The sequence below is a fragment of the Mytilus edulis genome, chromosome 6 (assembly GCF_963676685.1).
Source record: "Mytilus edulis chromosome 6, xbMytEdul2.2, whole genome shotgun sequence".
In the NCBI taxonomy this organism is placed as follows: Eukaryota; Metazoa; Mollusca; class Bivalvia; order Mytilida; family Mytilidae; genus Mytilus; species Mytilus edulis.
In genome coordinates this window covers 73,819,261-73,833,452 of record NC_092349.1, presented here as the reverse complement: position 1 = coordinate 73,833,452, position 14,192 = coordinate 73,819,261, and the positions used below count along the sequence as shown (strand labels likewise).

Here is a 14,192-nt window from a genome sequence, read left to right as displayed (position 1 = left end):
ATTGTCTGATCGAGTAAAGTCAGAGAAACTCGAAAAAAAGTAAATAAACAAGATGGAGGAAAATAAATCGTTATATATATATTTCTTTCGCCAAATTCTTTCGCAAATGATGAATTTTTATCGCCACAATTATTATTTTTTCGCAACTTGCGAAAATGGCGACCGCCAGCGGAAACCCTGACTAGAATTAAGTCTGTTTCGTTCATTTTTTTTTTATGAAATAAATAAATATGCATATACTGGAGAATATTTCTATCATTTTGTACAATCAAAATAATGTGCAATATATCATATCCCTTGCACAAAAAGGAAAATGTGATATGACTGCCAATGATACACCAATCAACAAGACAAATAAAGGCAACAGTAGTATACCGCTGTTCAAAACTCATAAAATCCATGGACAAAAATTAAAATCGGGGTAACAAACTAAAACTGAGGAAAACGCATTAAATATAGGAGAACAATGACACAACATGAAAATGTAACACACACAGAAACGGACTAAGCATTAGACAAAATCCTATGAGAATAACAAATATAACATCAAAACCAAATACCGGTACATGAATTTGGGATAGATAAGTACTGTAACACGTATCATTTTGCACAATCAAAATAAGTACCGTGACAAAGTTCATAGATGTACCAACTACGTATCGAACATTCACCAATGAGCAAAACCAATAACGTATAGTAAGATTTAAAAACAACAACCAAAAGACAATTAATACGAATTTAAAAATGGCCTGAATTATGTACAAAACATTTAAAAAGGTCAAATAGGATAGACAGCAACCAAGAAACTTTGGATAGATAGCAAGTTTAAACTAGTTTGCTCAACCCTATCTCTCTCTTACGTGTGACAGTGGTGTAATAGCACACCATAGGAAGAACTGCAAAACTTTGTTGAAAGGGGCTATATCGAGTTATCAATATAATAAAAAGCTTATGATACTCTATCTATCACTAATGATAAAATCGTATATAAACGATGAAAGTACATGATGAATCTCCCGTTTTTATGCATGTTATTAGTCCACTAATGGAAAAGCCGGAGAAGACTTTAGGTCTGCCACCTGTCTGTCTGTTTTCCTCTATTTCTCACAAAATTTTTTCTTGCTCGAAGATTTTGACTTGAAATTTAAACAATCTGAAAGACAATAATCTAATGCAGATGATTGTGAAAATATTTTGTTTATTTTACCCTTAAAATATTTTCCTTGCATCTGCGACCAACTAAAAAGGCTTGTTTTGTTTCTATTTAATCATCTTGAAATTTTTTCATTAATTTATTTTATTTCATCAGCCTTAACAAATGATATATTTGAAAGCCACAAATATTATTATTGTTATGCGGAGCCTCCATATAAACACTTATTGAGAGTGCTTATGCTTATAGCTTCTTACACAAAAGTGTGTTTTCATGGAAAAAGAAGAAACTGAAGGTAAGACAAATTTCTTCACAAGTCTTTTTTTAATGTTTTATGATAACATGACAAAACCTTTTTAAAATAGCTTAATTTCAGGAAGAACGATATCATTGTTTACAAAAGTGTATGGGTAAGCAAACGTGACAAATTGTATATATTGTTGATTTCTTTTCCCTCTACATATAAACGGTTGTTCTATGATGATAATGCATGTTAAAGTTCTTTTGTAACAAATTATGAAATACTTAACGCAACAAAATTCACCGAAAATGATGCGGACTGAAATTCAAAACAAAAAGCTTGATTAAAACAATCAAATGAACGACTTGAAAATACCTGTTTTATTCCTGTCTTGGTGCAAGCATATGTCGAAGAAAATTGTACTTTTTATTTGGTTTTATAGCTATTGAAAATAGAATTTGCATATATTTTTTACTGGCAGACTACGCGAATGAATTTTATTTTTACAGGACATTCGGTCTGGTAAGCATCCTAGCTTTACCAGACCGAATGAAATTTTACCAGACCAATTTTTTTTTACATCTAATTGTATATTATCCGACAAAAAACAACAAACATATGTATGACTTTGTTGTGCCCTACTCCTCCCCGAAATGCAAAAATTAAAACAAAATGATGTAACAAGAGGGGATATTGTTATGAAAGTTGTGCACAATTGCTTGAATGCATTTCAGTGAAGAGTAATGTCCCATTTTATTGGATTTTGACAATGTTTGTGAACTAAACATAATTTAGAGTTTCTGTATAAAATATTATTTCCTGTTTCTTCTTTCTTTTTCATATATCTTTTGGTTTTCAATTCTTGTGGTTATATTTCATAGCTAAATTTTGTGATCTGCTTGGATTTTTATTCATTTATTGTATTTAAATCGGCAAACCCGGAATTATCCTTATCCGTTCCCAGAATCTGATCCGGTTTTATTTACATTTCCGGTTGTGCCAATGATGGCATCCATTGTTGTTTTTGACAGTCAGATATGTTTTTACCCGGATTTACACATTACTGGTTGTCGATGTTCGGCATAAAGCTAGCGGTTGAACAAAATAAACATCGCTGTGGTGAATAATAAAGATGAAAATGAATTTGAGATCGTTTGGCAATTTTGCTAGAATGTTCCATGAAAAAAAAAACACCGGACATTCGGACCGGAATTCAACAAAATTTTACCAGACCGATCCATTATTCACCGGATTTGTCCGACGGTCCGACGTATTTCGCGTAGTCTGTACTGGTCGAAATATTTATCAATCAAGCACATACAGAATGTGGCGGTGTTAAACATGTTAGTAGGCGCCCAACCTTCCCATAATACACAATAATATACAAAACAATGAACAAAAAAGCATATATGATCAACAGCAACAAACAAAAACACTAAATCTGTCTCAAGAGTTGATCAAATCTTTGGAAAAATTGTAATAAAGAGCCAAAAATCAATGTTGTTGCTTTAAATGTATTCGGATACCTTTTTTAAACAGTTTGTAGGAAACATTGAATGTTAATTAGATTAAAGATGTTAAAGGTATTCAATTTCTTTAATAAAATACAAAAATAACATGCATGCTTTCGTGTGATATTGAACTAAAGATTTTGCCCTAAATAATAATATTTAGTTGCAATTATTCTAAAACGTTAATACTTCAATCAAAAGACATGTTCAATGATAAAATGTGTGTCATAAACCAGTTTTAGCACAAGTCTGTACAGCAGACAGTTATTTTAGCGACGTTTAAACAAGTGAAACTGCGAGCTACTGCTCACTGATGATACCCCCGCCGCAAGTGGATAATATTAATAGTGTAAAAATATGCAAGTGTTCGGTAAACAGGAAGTTGTCGAGTGATGAATCTGAAAACGCATCACACGGTATAGCTGACTTATAAAAATCCTGAAACCAAATTTCAGAAATCCTTGTATTGTAGTTCCTGAGAAAAATGTGACGAAAATTTTTAACTTGGTTATCATGTGTAAAATCATACAAGTGTTCAGTAAACAGGAAGTAGTCGAGTGATGAATCTGAAAACCCATCACACGGTATAGCTGACTTATATAAATCCTGAAACCAAATTTCAGAAATCCTTGTATTGTAGTTCCTGAGAAAAATGTGACGAAAATTTTCAACTTGGCTATCATGTGTAAAATCATACAAGTGTTCGGTAAACAGGAAGTAGTCGAGTGATGAATCTGAAAACGCATCACACGGTATAGCTGACTTATATAAATCCTGAAACCAAATTTCAGAAATCCTTGTATTGTAGTTCCTGAGAAAAATGCGACGAAAATTTTCAACTTGGCTATCATGTGTAAAATCATACAAGTGTTCGGTAAACAGGAAGTTGTCGAGTGATGAATCTGAAAACGCATCACACGGTATAGCTGACTTATATAAATCCTGAAACCAAATTTCAGAAATCCTTGTATTGTAGTTCCTGAGAAAAATGTGACGAAAATTTTCAACTTGGCTATCATGTGTAAAATCATACAAGTGTTCGGTAAACAGGAAGTTGTCGAGTGATGAATCTGAAAACGCATCACACGGTATAGCTGACTTATATAAATCCTGAAACCAAATTTCAGAAATCCTTGTATTGTAGTTCCTGAGAAAAATGTGACGAAAATTTTCAACTTGGCTATCACGTGTAAAATCAGACAAGTGTTCGGTAAACAGGAAGTTGTCAAGTGATGAATCTGAAAACGCATCACACGGTATGGCTGACATATATAAATGTTGATACCAAATTACAGAAAGGGTGGATGTGTAGTTCCTGAGAAAAATGTGACGAAAGTTTCATGGGACGGACTGACTAACGGACTGATGGACGGACGGACTGATGGACGGACTGACAGACGGACTGACAGACAGACAGAGGTAAAACAGTATACCCCCCCTTTTTTAAAGCGGGGGTATAATAATAATAATTTTAACATCTTGTGATAAATCACCAGCACTGTATCAGGACCCACCAGCACAGTTTCAGGACATACATAATATATAAAAATGTGCATTTTTAGGAAAGCGCTACAGTTTAATGCAAAATAATTGTGCCAAGCAGTTGTAGGTATAGTAAACGGACTTGAAAAACACTTTTGTTTGCTTTTTTCTTTTCCAAATTTTGTAAAAATGAGCAATTTAGTGTTCATCATACTTAAGTGGTGTAGACGGCTTATCTTTTGTTTGCTTGCTTTTGAACATATAAGAAACAAATATGAAAAATCTTACCTATTTATTTTGTTCTGTTTTTGAATAAATTGTCAAAATCATCATTTTCTTCTTTTTTTACATTTTTTGAACGATCACCAGCACCCGTCAGGACCAAATTACCAGCACAGAACGTTCGCGCGCAGGACAACCTTACCCACCGTGTTTATTGTAACAATGCTTAGCCAAGTGTTACACCAGTTTTCCTTTTTGCTTTTAGGCAAACACATTTATCATATATTTTTAAAATCTCTTTCTTCCCATCAACATGAAAAAATATTTTGACACATGATGTTAAGCAAATAAAACACAATCAAATCACTTTATGATACAATTACCCTTTGGTTTGTATTCATTAGGAACCCTACAACAAGTAGCTATTGCTTTAGTAGTGGCATTGATTTCAATTGTACATATTTAAGGTAAATTTTCAGTTCATAAATCTCAGAAATATTCAAATCATTAAACTCACATTATTACATATGATTTTTGGTTTAATAAATTGTTTAACAGTTCTTAAAGTTATGGTTTTAAATTTCTTAATTTTAAAAAATATTATTTTGTAGAGAGCTTAAACCACAAAGATGACTACAAGTTCCAGGAGCCTTACCTATAGTCCTCTAAATATTTGAGATCTTTTCTGTACATGAAATCCATGATGTTAAACATTCTTTCTAGCGTACTTCCCGTAGCAGAACTCAGTTTGACCGTCTGCCCACGGACATTCTGGACAGATCTCTCAGTGGCATCTTCACAAACTGCAGAAAGACATTTCTAAAATAAAATTAAATGATGTAAATAAACTAGAGCTTGAATAACTAATCTGGTATAATTACTCCTTCATAGCTGGAGAGAGAAATAACTTCAGAGGAAACTACAGGTTGATCGAGGTCACAATATAATGATGAAGATCTTGAGACTTCTTTTTAGGTTTTATTCTGTTCAGTTTCTCAAGAAAATAAAATGAGATATGTTAAAAAGCTGATGATGATACAAAATGACAATAGTAACTCACATGGGCCTCTAAACAAGGTGAGTTTAAAGGGGAAAAAATTAAAAAAACATTGTAACAAATCATTAAATTGAAACATGTATCTAAGGAATCATTGTAATCAAGGTATATTTTTATCTATTATTATTCTGCCAGAAAAATCAAAGTATTCAAGTTGCAATTTTATTTTTCAAAATTAAGACAATGGAATTCTCCACATGTTGGCAAAAAAATAAAACAATATGATAATATGAACTAAATATGTGGATACATACCAATAATTCATCTTTATGTTGTGGTCCTATACCATATTCTTTCATTCGTACCACAATATCATATCCTGACCACACTTTAGAAGCTTGATCAAAACTACTTTGTTCTAAATGGTCAATGTTATTCTGTATAATCTTCATAAAACCTTCTACCTGAAACAAATACGGCTTTGATTGCTAAGTCTGCAATAAAATCTTTTCCAATTACTAATTTGAAATTAACCCCAAACTCCCAGCCTTTCCTTTGTTATATGGAGCCTTGTGGTAAAATGTCAGAGAGATTCATACAGTTAATCACAAGTTATTGTCCTGAAACTAGAAAATGCTTGTTTTTTACCCCTTTTTGGTCCGTAATTCCAAGACTGTTTGCCCCATAACCCTTAAAATAAATCCCAACTTTCTACTTATGGTATTAAACATTGTGGTACAATTTCAGAGCAATTGAATTTCTTATACACAACTTATTGTCCTGAAACTAGATAAATGCTTGTTTTTGGCCCCTTTGGGCCCCTAATTCCTAAATCTATGGGGCCATTGTCCCAAAAATCAATCACAAGCTTCCTTTTGTGGTTATAAACATTGTGTTAAAAATATTTCCTGCATTTTTTTTATACTATTAATTCAAAACAGTCTTTTAAAAAGCTTGTTATTTTGAAACAAAGTAGCGAACATCCTTGAATAACAATATTACCATTTGCTGTAGCCTGAGGTGTTCTCCTGGTTTAATTCCATGTATAACTGAAAAAATAAAAAAAATTATTCAATAAGCCTGATGGCTCAAATTATTTTGAATCTGTTAATAAAGAGTAACAGTTTACATAGGATATTATCCTTTCTTTTTAACCACACTCTAAGCCTCATTGGCAAATTTTAAAATTTTTCATGATTATCTTGTTTGGAGATAAGGTAAAGAGTTTGATAACAGAAACAACAAGTGAAACGGCAAGCTTCTGCTCACTGATGATACCCTGCCGCAAGTGGATAATTTAAATATTGTAAAAATATGTAAATAATCGGTAAACAGGAAGTTGTTGAGTGATGAATCTGAAAACACATCACACAGTATAGCTGACTTGTATAAACCCTGAAACCAAATTTCAGGAATCCTTTTATAGTAGTTCCTGAGAAAAATGTGAAGAAAATTTTCAACTTGGCTATCATGTGTAAAATTATACAAATGTTCGGTAAACAAACATGCAGTTTTCAAGTGTTGAATCTGAAAACACATCACACAGTATAGCTGACTTATATAAACCCTGAAACCAAATTTCAGAAATCCTTGCATTGTAGTTCCTGAGGAAAATGCGACAGACGGACTGCCAGATGGACTGATGGATAGATGGACAGACAGACAGTTGTTGGTTTTTTTTAAGTAGAATTTATTTGTTATTTAAGTTTATAAATATAAACATTGCATTGTAACATTATAATCAGACAAAATCTGTTTCAGTGCCGAAAATAGTGGCTCCAATCTGACCTACTACCTTGAGGGTAACCTGGTGCTGATAGGCAATTTTCAAATGTAATTATGTGACAAAGGGGGTGCCCTACTGGAGTTTAATCCATAGATTAGCCTAAAAAATATTCAATATTTCAAAAATACTTGATATCACACAGAAATTTATCCCTTAATATAAAGATGAACAATATAACACTTTTATTTTCGTAACCAAAGACTTGGATGCAAAAAAGAGACCTTTGATAGAATTACAACCAAATGTGAGAGAATCTTAAAGGGGCACTAGCTGTCAAATTCATGGTCACCAATTTGACTCAAAATCTCATATCTTATTTATAACAATGTACATTTATCTAAACTATCAAAAGTCTAAAAATAAATAATTTACAGGACATCAGCTCGATAACATGTAGCTTTGTTTCATGTGTATTTTAGTCTAGACACCATCTAATTAACTAACGAGTTAACCTGACCATATAAGGGATGTAAACATAAATAGTGCAATTTGATTTTATAGATCTGTTAAATTTCAAATTATAGATATAAAATGTATGTTTCTCATCGTTTTTACCTGTATAAGAATGAATTTTTGTGGATTGAATCAGTCAAATGATTTACCTTTGTTTCACTTTCAATGTTGAAATTCTGTTCTTTTAAATAACCAGTACACGGACAATGCATGCATGATATACTCTAGCTATGGGGTTAAATTGAAGTTCACATGAATACGGATTTAATGAGGTCGAATTATTCACTTGCAAGTGAATAATGCATTATCAATGTTTCTTAGCTTAATTTGACAAAATTGAACAATTTTGGCTGCTTAAAGCGAATTATTATTTCACTTTCATTAAATACTGAACAAAAAAAACTGTACTTTAGATTTTTTTTATATATCTCGTAGCAAGTGCCCCTTTAACAGAATTTCTCTTATTCTTACTTGAATTACCCTTTTCCCAACCTGTTGATTATTTTTATTTTATCAACTTGTTGTTCCTTTGTTCCTCAGTTATTTATTGATCAAAATTCTATTACGACATTAAACTTTATATACTTAATTGGTTATATTCTCCCTATGTTGGATTACTGTTGTACAATTTTGGGAAACACCAGTGACCAAAATAAAAATAGATTAGATAAACTTCAAAAACGAGCAGCTAGAATTATTCTTGAATACCCCATCTAATACAATGTTTAAAAAGTTATCATGGCTTCTATTTACTGATTGGTTTATTTACCACAAGGCCTTACATGTTCATAGATATTTATATGGATCTGTCCCAGAATATTTGTCTAACAAAATCATCTATGTTACAAATAAAAATGGAATGCAACTTAGATCAAATACTATCCAATTACTTAATATATAGCAAAGGCAAGAACAAACACATTTAGAAATCTTTTTCATATTCTGGCCCAACTTTATGGAATAAACTACCAGAAGCACTAAGACACATGTCAAATATAAATACTTTTAAAACAAACTGCTTTAAGTTTTTACTTGAAAATCCAGGAATTATTTAAATGATTATGTATCAATTTTGATTATGTTTTCTTATGTTTGTTTTTGTTGTGAAGAAATTGTGTGATGCATTGTGGGTGGAGTGTGAGGGCCTAAAGGGAGAATAGTGTTTGTACTAATTGAGTATACCCTCTTGAAATAAAGATCATTATATATTTATTATTAAACTAACTTGCTTTCTTTTGAATTTCCTATTGTGACGTCATAAAAAGGCAACCATGCCTGATGACGTCACATAGAAAGAACATATGACTTTGTAGGTCTTTTGAAAAGAAGAATTTTATTTTTCTGAACATTGTGTTTAAATAATTAGAGAAATAGATTCCATCACCAAATCTCACCAATACAATATCTATCCTGACACTCTCTACAATTAAATTTAACATTTAAACCGAAAGGGGAATATTTAACTGTCTGGAGTGGATAAATATCGTATCTCACTCAATGCAGTGGTAGAATCTATATGTAAGCCTACTCATTTCATGTATTTCTTTAATGGCTTTATCGAGTTGATCATCAGTAAAGTTTTCACTGCCTCCTTCTCGTGCTGAATCTTCTATGTTGTGAGCTTCATCTAAGATTACTATTTCATCCTTCAAATTTATCTCCATCTACAAAATTTAAAGTCACCTACATTTTCGTTCTGGAAAGTCATTGGAATTGTTTCAAGATATTTAAGGAATGACTGTTATAATTTTTTCTGTCTATGAAGAAATAACAAAACAAATGTGGTGCACACTGAATAACCCATGTAGCGGGTTATTTTAAAGTGTGCACCACATTTTTTATGTTATTTTGAATAGACAGAAACAATATTTCAGCCATTTCTTATAATTTTATTCTAAATTCCATTTTAAACCAGAGTAAACCATGAAAAAACGTTAATGACATCAGGGTCACATGACAAAATTATGTCTATGAGCTGAAACATAACAACATCAGCCAATCAGAAGGAGCGTTACATCCAAAATTAAATTATTATAAAATGTTCATATAAAACATAAATATTTTCAAGTTTTGTCTTTGTTGTAGTTTAACCATGTCTTTAAGTCTTCAGACCATACAGTAAGGTGGTATATAACAAACAGTAAATATTAAAAATGTCCTCCATCCATAGTTCTTTCAATTACAAATTTGAAGCAGACAGTTCTCTAATTACAAAAAAAAGTTCTTTCTTATGTTGCATACAGTCTCAGAATAAATGAGTTTTATATGTGCAAATATTCATTAAGATTTCACTTCTAAGATGTCTAATTTTCAGGCTTACATGCCCATTTAATTTACAAAAAAAATTCTGTTAAAATAATTTTCCTATAACACTTACATTTTGTCTGATAATTGGGTCAATAAGATAGTTGTAAGGACAGAACACTATATCTATTTCTTTTCTAAAACTTCTAACACTGAAATATGGGCACACCTGAAAATATAATTAAAAGTAAAGACAATAAAGCACAGATACATAGCTCTATACAAGTTTTGCCTATAAATCTTTTAAATTTGATTAAATGCAATAGTTATGACAGAATAGTTTTAAACAGCATTTTATCTCTTTTCCTTACTGATAATGCAGATATTATAACTGTAATGTCTTTGGACTAGACATATAAAAAACAAAAACAGGTTGAATATCTTCAGATATATAACGTTTCTATATCATAATTAGTGTAGACAAGAGATGATTTTAGCTTCCCCAATTGAAATTTCCATTTCTATGTAGCAACAATCAAGCAGCGTCTGCTTATTGAGTATATATCTCCAAATTAATACGATATTCCAAGGCTTGTATTTCCTATAATAAATTCCTTGATACAGGATTGCTGTTCATAAGGAAGCTATTAAACCAAGATTTCCACAAAGTGAAGATGAAATGATCCCTTGGTAAATTTTACAGACACCATCACAAGTGGTTAAACTTTATGGCATATTTGTCTCACAGATGATAGTGGATATGTTCCTTACGTCATACTTCCCTTCTTCATATATTTGACTTTCCGAATTAAACTTATTACCGGGTTTGTACTTACATAGGCAACACGACGGGTGCCACATGTGGAGCTGGATCGACTTACCCTTCTGGAGCACCCAAGGTCATCCAAGTTTAGGGCAGGGTTCTAATTTCTTTTTTTTCTTTCTATGTTGTGTTTGTGTACTATTGTTTGTCTGTTTGACTTTAACTTTTTCAGACAGAGTTGTCACTTTATGAGTTTAAATGTCCCTCTGGAATCTTTTGCCCCTCTTTTACTATTTTTCAACAAAAATATGTAATTTAATTGATAAATAATCTGGAATTTAATAAATCAAGCATTGGCATCAATTGTGATAATAAAAATGTCCATGTGAAAATTGTTTCAGTAAGAAAATCTTTTTTTATAGTAAGGAGTATAGACAAGAGTGCACACGCTGAAATGTCTCGCCTTCTATACTAATCATTGATATTATGTTGATAGTCCTAAGTATAAAGCTAAGCTTTATAACAACTGTACCATAAACTTAACATTAACCAAGATAACTAAACAAAGACCAATGAACCTTGAAAATGAGGTCAAGGTCAGATGAACCATGCCAGGCAGACATGTACAGCTAACAATGCTTCTTTACAACATATATAGTTGACCTATTACTTATAGTTTCAAGAAAAATAGACCAAAACGCAAAAACTTAACACTGTGCAATGAACCGTGAAAATGAGGTCATGGTCAAATAAAACCTGGGCGACTGACATAAAGATCATAAAATATTTCCATACACCAAATATAGTTGACCTATGGCATATAGTATTAGATAAAAAGACCAAAACTCAAAAACTTAACTTTGACCACTGAACCATGAAAATGAGGTCAAGGTCACATGACATCTGCCCGCTAGACATGTACACCTTACAATCATTCCATACAACATATATAGTAAACCTATTGCATATAGTATGAGAACAACAGACCAAAACACAAAAATTTAACTATAACCACTGAACCATGAAAATGAGGTCAAGGTCAGATGACACCTGCCAGTTGGACATGTACACCTTACAGTCCTTCCATACACCGAATATACTAGCCCTATTGCTTATAGTATCTGAGATATGGACTTGACCACCAAAACTTAACCTTGTTCACTGATCCATGAAATGAGGTCGAGGTCAAGTGAAAACTGTCTGACAGACATAAGGACCTTGCAAGGTACGCACATATCAAATATAGTTATCCTATTACTTATAATAAGAGAGAATTCAACATTACAAAAAATTTGAACTTTTTTTTCAAGTGGTCACTGAACCATGAAAATGAGGTCAAGGACATTGGACATGTGACTGACGGAAACTTCGTAACATGAGGCATCTATATACAAAGTATGAAGCATCCAGGTCTTCCACCTTCTAAAATATAAAGCTTTTAAGAACTAAGCTAACGCCGCCGCCGTAGCCGCCGCCGGATCGCTATCCCTATGTCGAGCTTTCTGCAACAAAAGTTGCAGGCTCGACAAAAAACAACAATTTTTGCATTCAAGAAACAGTTCTGCTATTTCATAAGAAATACAATATTTAAAGATTGTAAGGTATGAAGAAGTTGTAATCATCACCAATTTGGTTGGAAACTTCAAATTAGGTTTAAATTGCTACCTTTTTCTGTCTACAAAGATGAACTAAATCTTCTAAATCCCACGCTTCAGATAAACCATACTCCTGAAGGTTGGAATAGTGTGGGAAAATTTTCTTTACTCTGTCATTAAATTTACAACCAGGGCCCTGAAAATAAAATGATGGAGTATATCACATTGTTACTCAAGTTATAATGCATAAATAAACCCACAACCAGTTAATAGTATATGCAATAATATCATGCTGCCTTCAAAACTACAATTTTCATTTTTTCAGGAAGAATATGTAATTTAAGTTTCCTCCTAAATTTCCTTTAGCATTAGATCATAATATTCATAGTACAAAATGGAGGGGTTCGATTGAAATTTGATTTTTACAAGCAGGATGTATCTGCAGTTACGAAAATATTTTTCATAAATATACCTGTTGTGTATAAGAAATATGTTAGACCAATTCATGACACAAAAATTCCTGATTGGCCAAACCCATAGTATATAAATTGCTGTTCTTCCTCCCAAAGTCACAGAAAAACTTTCAAAACCAAAACAATAGCTTACACCTGCAAATTCAAGACAACCCTTAGTATTCTTGTTTACCACTATCTCATCAATATTTACCAACTTACATCCATTAGCTCTTTACATCCTTCATTTTTATTCTTCATTTTAGACACAGCTGGATGTATACATGTGAATTCCTTACTGGCTAAAATGGTCATTCTACAAAACAAGTACATTATTAGAAACATTAAAGAATGCACTGCATTAGTGAGTTTTTCCAAATACACAACATATTCTTCTAATAATGGCAAGAGTTATCTTTCTTTGCATAATGATGTCTAACAAATCAATGTTAACTGTTAATGAATTTCTAATCAAGAGCCTAACATGAGAATTTGTGAGTGTGTCGGTTGCTGTAAGCATGCATTTATAGAATGATGCACTTTGTGGGATAAATAACAAAGCCTATGTATATGGACCAAGGAATCTCACAATAGGTTATTGATCTATTAGGTACACAACTTTAATTCTTCAAAATTGTCTGTGCCGGTTCTGATGATTGATTGATGGTGATTTAACCACTTTTAAGCGCAACTTTTAGGCTATTTCATGCACTCAGTTTTATTGGTGGGGGAAGTCAGAGTGCTCAGAGAAAACCATGACCTTTGATAGGGAAACTGACAACACTTTTAAATTAAGATTGGAGTCAAGTGTACCCACACGAGCGGAGATAGAACTCACAACCTTAGACTGCTCAATGTTGACTGGCTAGTGTTTACAGTAGTAAACGAGGCCCCTTTGATTGTTTGTATACTTCCTTTGATAATATTGGTGAAATCTTACCTGGTATCCCTATAAGCTGTTTTCTTTAACTCCCTGACAATCTGAGAAATCTGTTTATGTGTTCTGGTTCCAAAATATATCTTTGGTACCCTGAAATAACATAATTAATTAAAGATAATTCATACATGATTTTTTTTTTAAAGCAATCAAATGCCTCTTTTAAATGCAAAGGCACAAAAACCTGTTTTTAAGGTAAACAATTTAGAAAAAATATAACTACATCATACATGTAAAAAAAAAAATGTACTGATAAATCTTATTTTGTTCTTAAGTGCATCTTCCTGCATAAACAAGTGCTATTCACTATACAGTCATGGAACAACCTTTTAATACAAAAATTCAATATTCAACTT

The 14,192-nt window shown here is 32.1% G+C and overlaps 1 protein-coding gene across 1 annotated transcript in view; it reads right to left on the bottom strand.

Annotated features, from left to right (window-relative positions):
• LOC139528389 (Fanconi anemia group J protein homolog) overlaps nt 1-14,192 on the bottom strand; it is a 70,463-nt gene that overhangs the window by 19,662 nt on the left and 36,609 nt on the right. Inside the window, exons 12-19 of the mRNA XM_071324360.1 lie at nt 13,840-13,929; nt 13,122-13,215; nt 12,518-12,643; nt 10,223-10,318; nt 9,374-9,509; nt 6,609-6,655; nt 5,921-6,070; nt 5,265-5,428 (exon numbers count right to left, since the gene is read on the bottom strand). Coding sequence (XP_071180461.1) covers nt 5,265-5,428; nt 5,921-6,070; nt 6,609-6,655; nt 9,374-9,509; nt 10,223-10,318; nt 12,518-12,643; nt 13,122-13,215; nt 13,840-13,929 — 903 coding nt within the window. The remainder of the gene's footprint in view (nt 1-5,264; nt 5,429-5,920; nt 6,071-6,608; nt 6,656-9,373; nt 9,510-10,222; nt 10,319-12,517; nt 12,644-13,121; nt 13,216-13,839; nt 13,930-14,192) is intronic.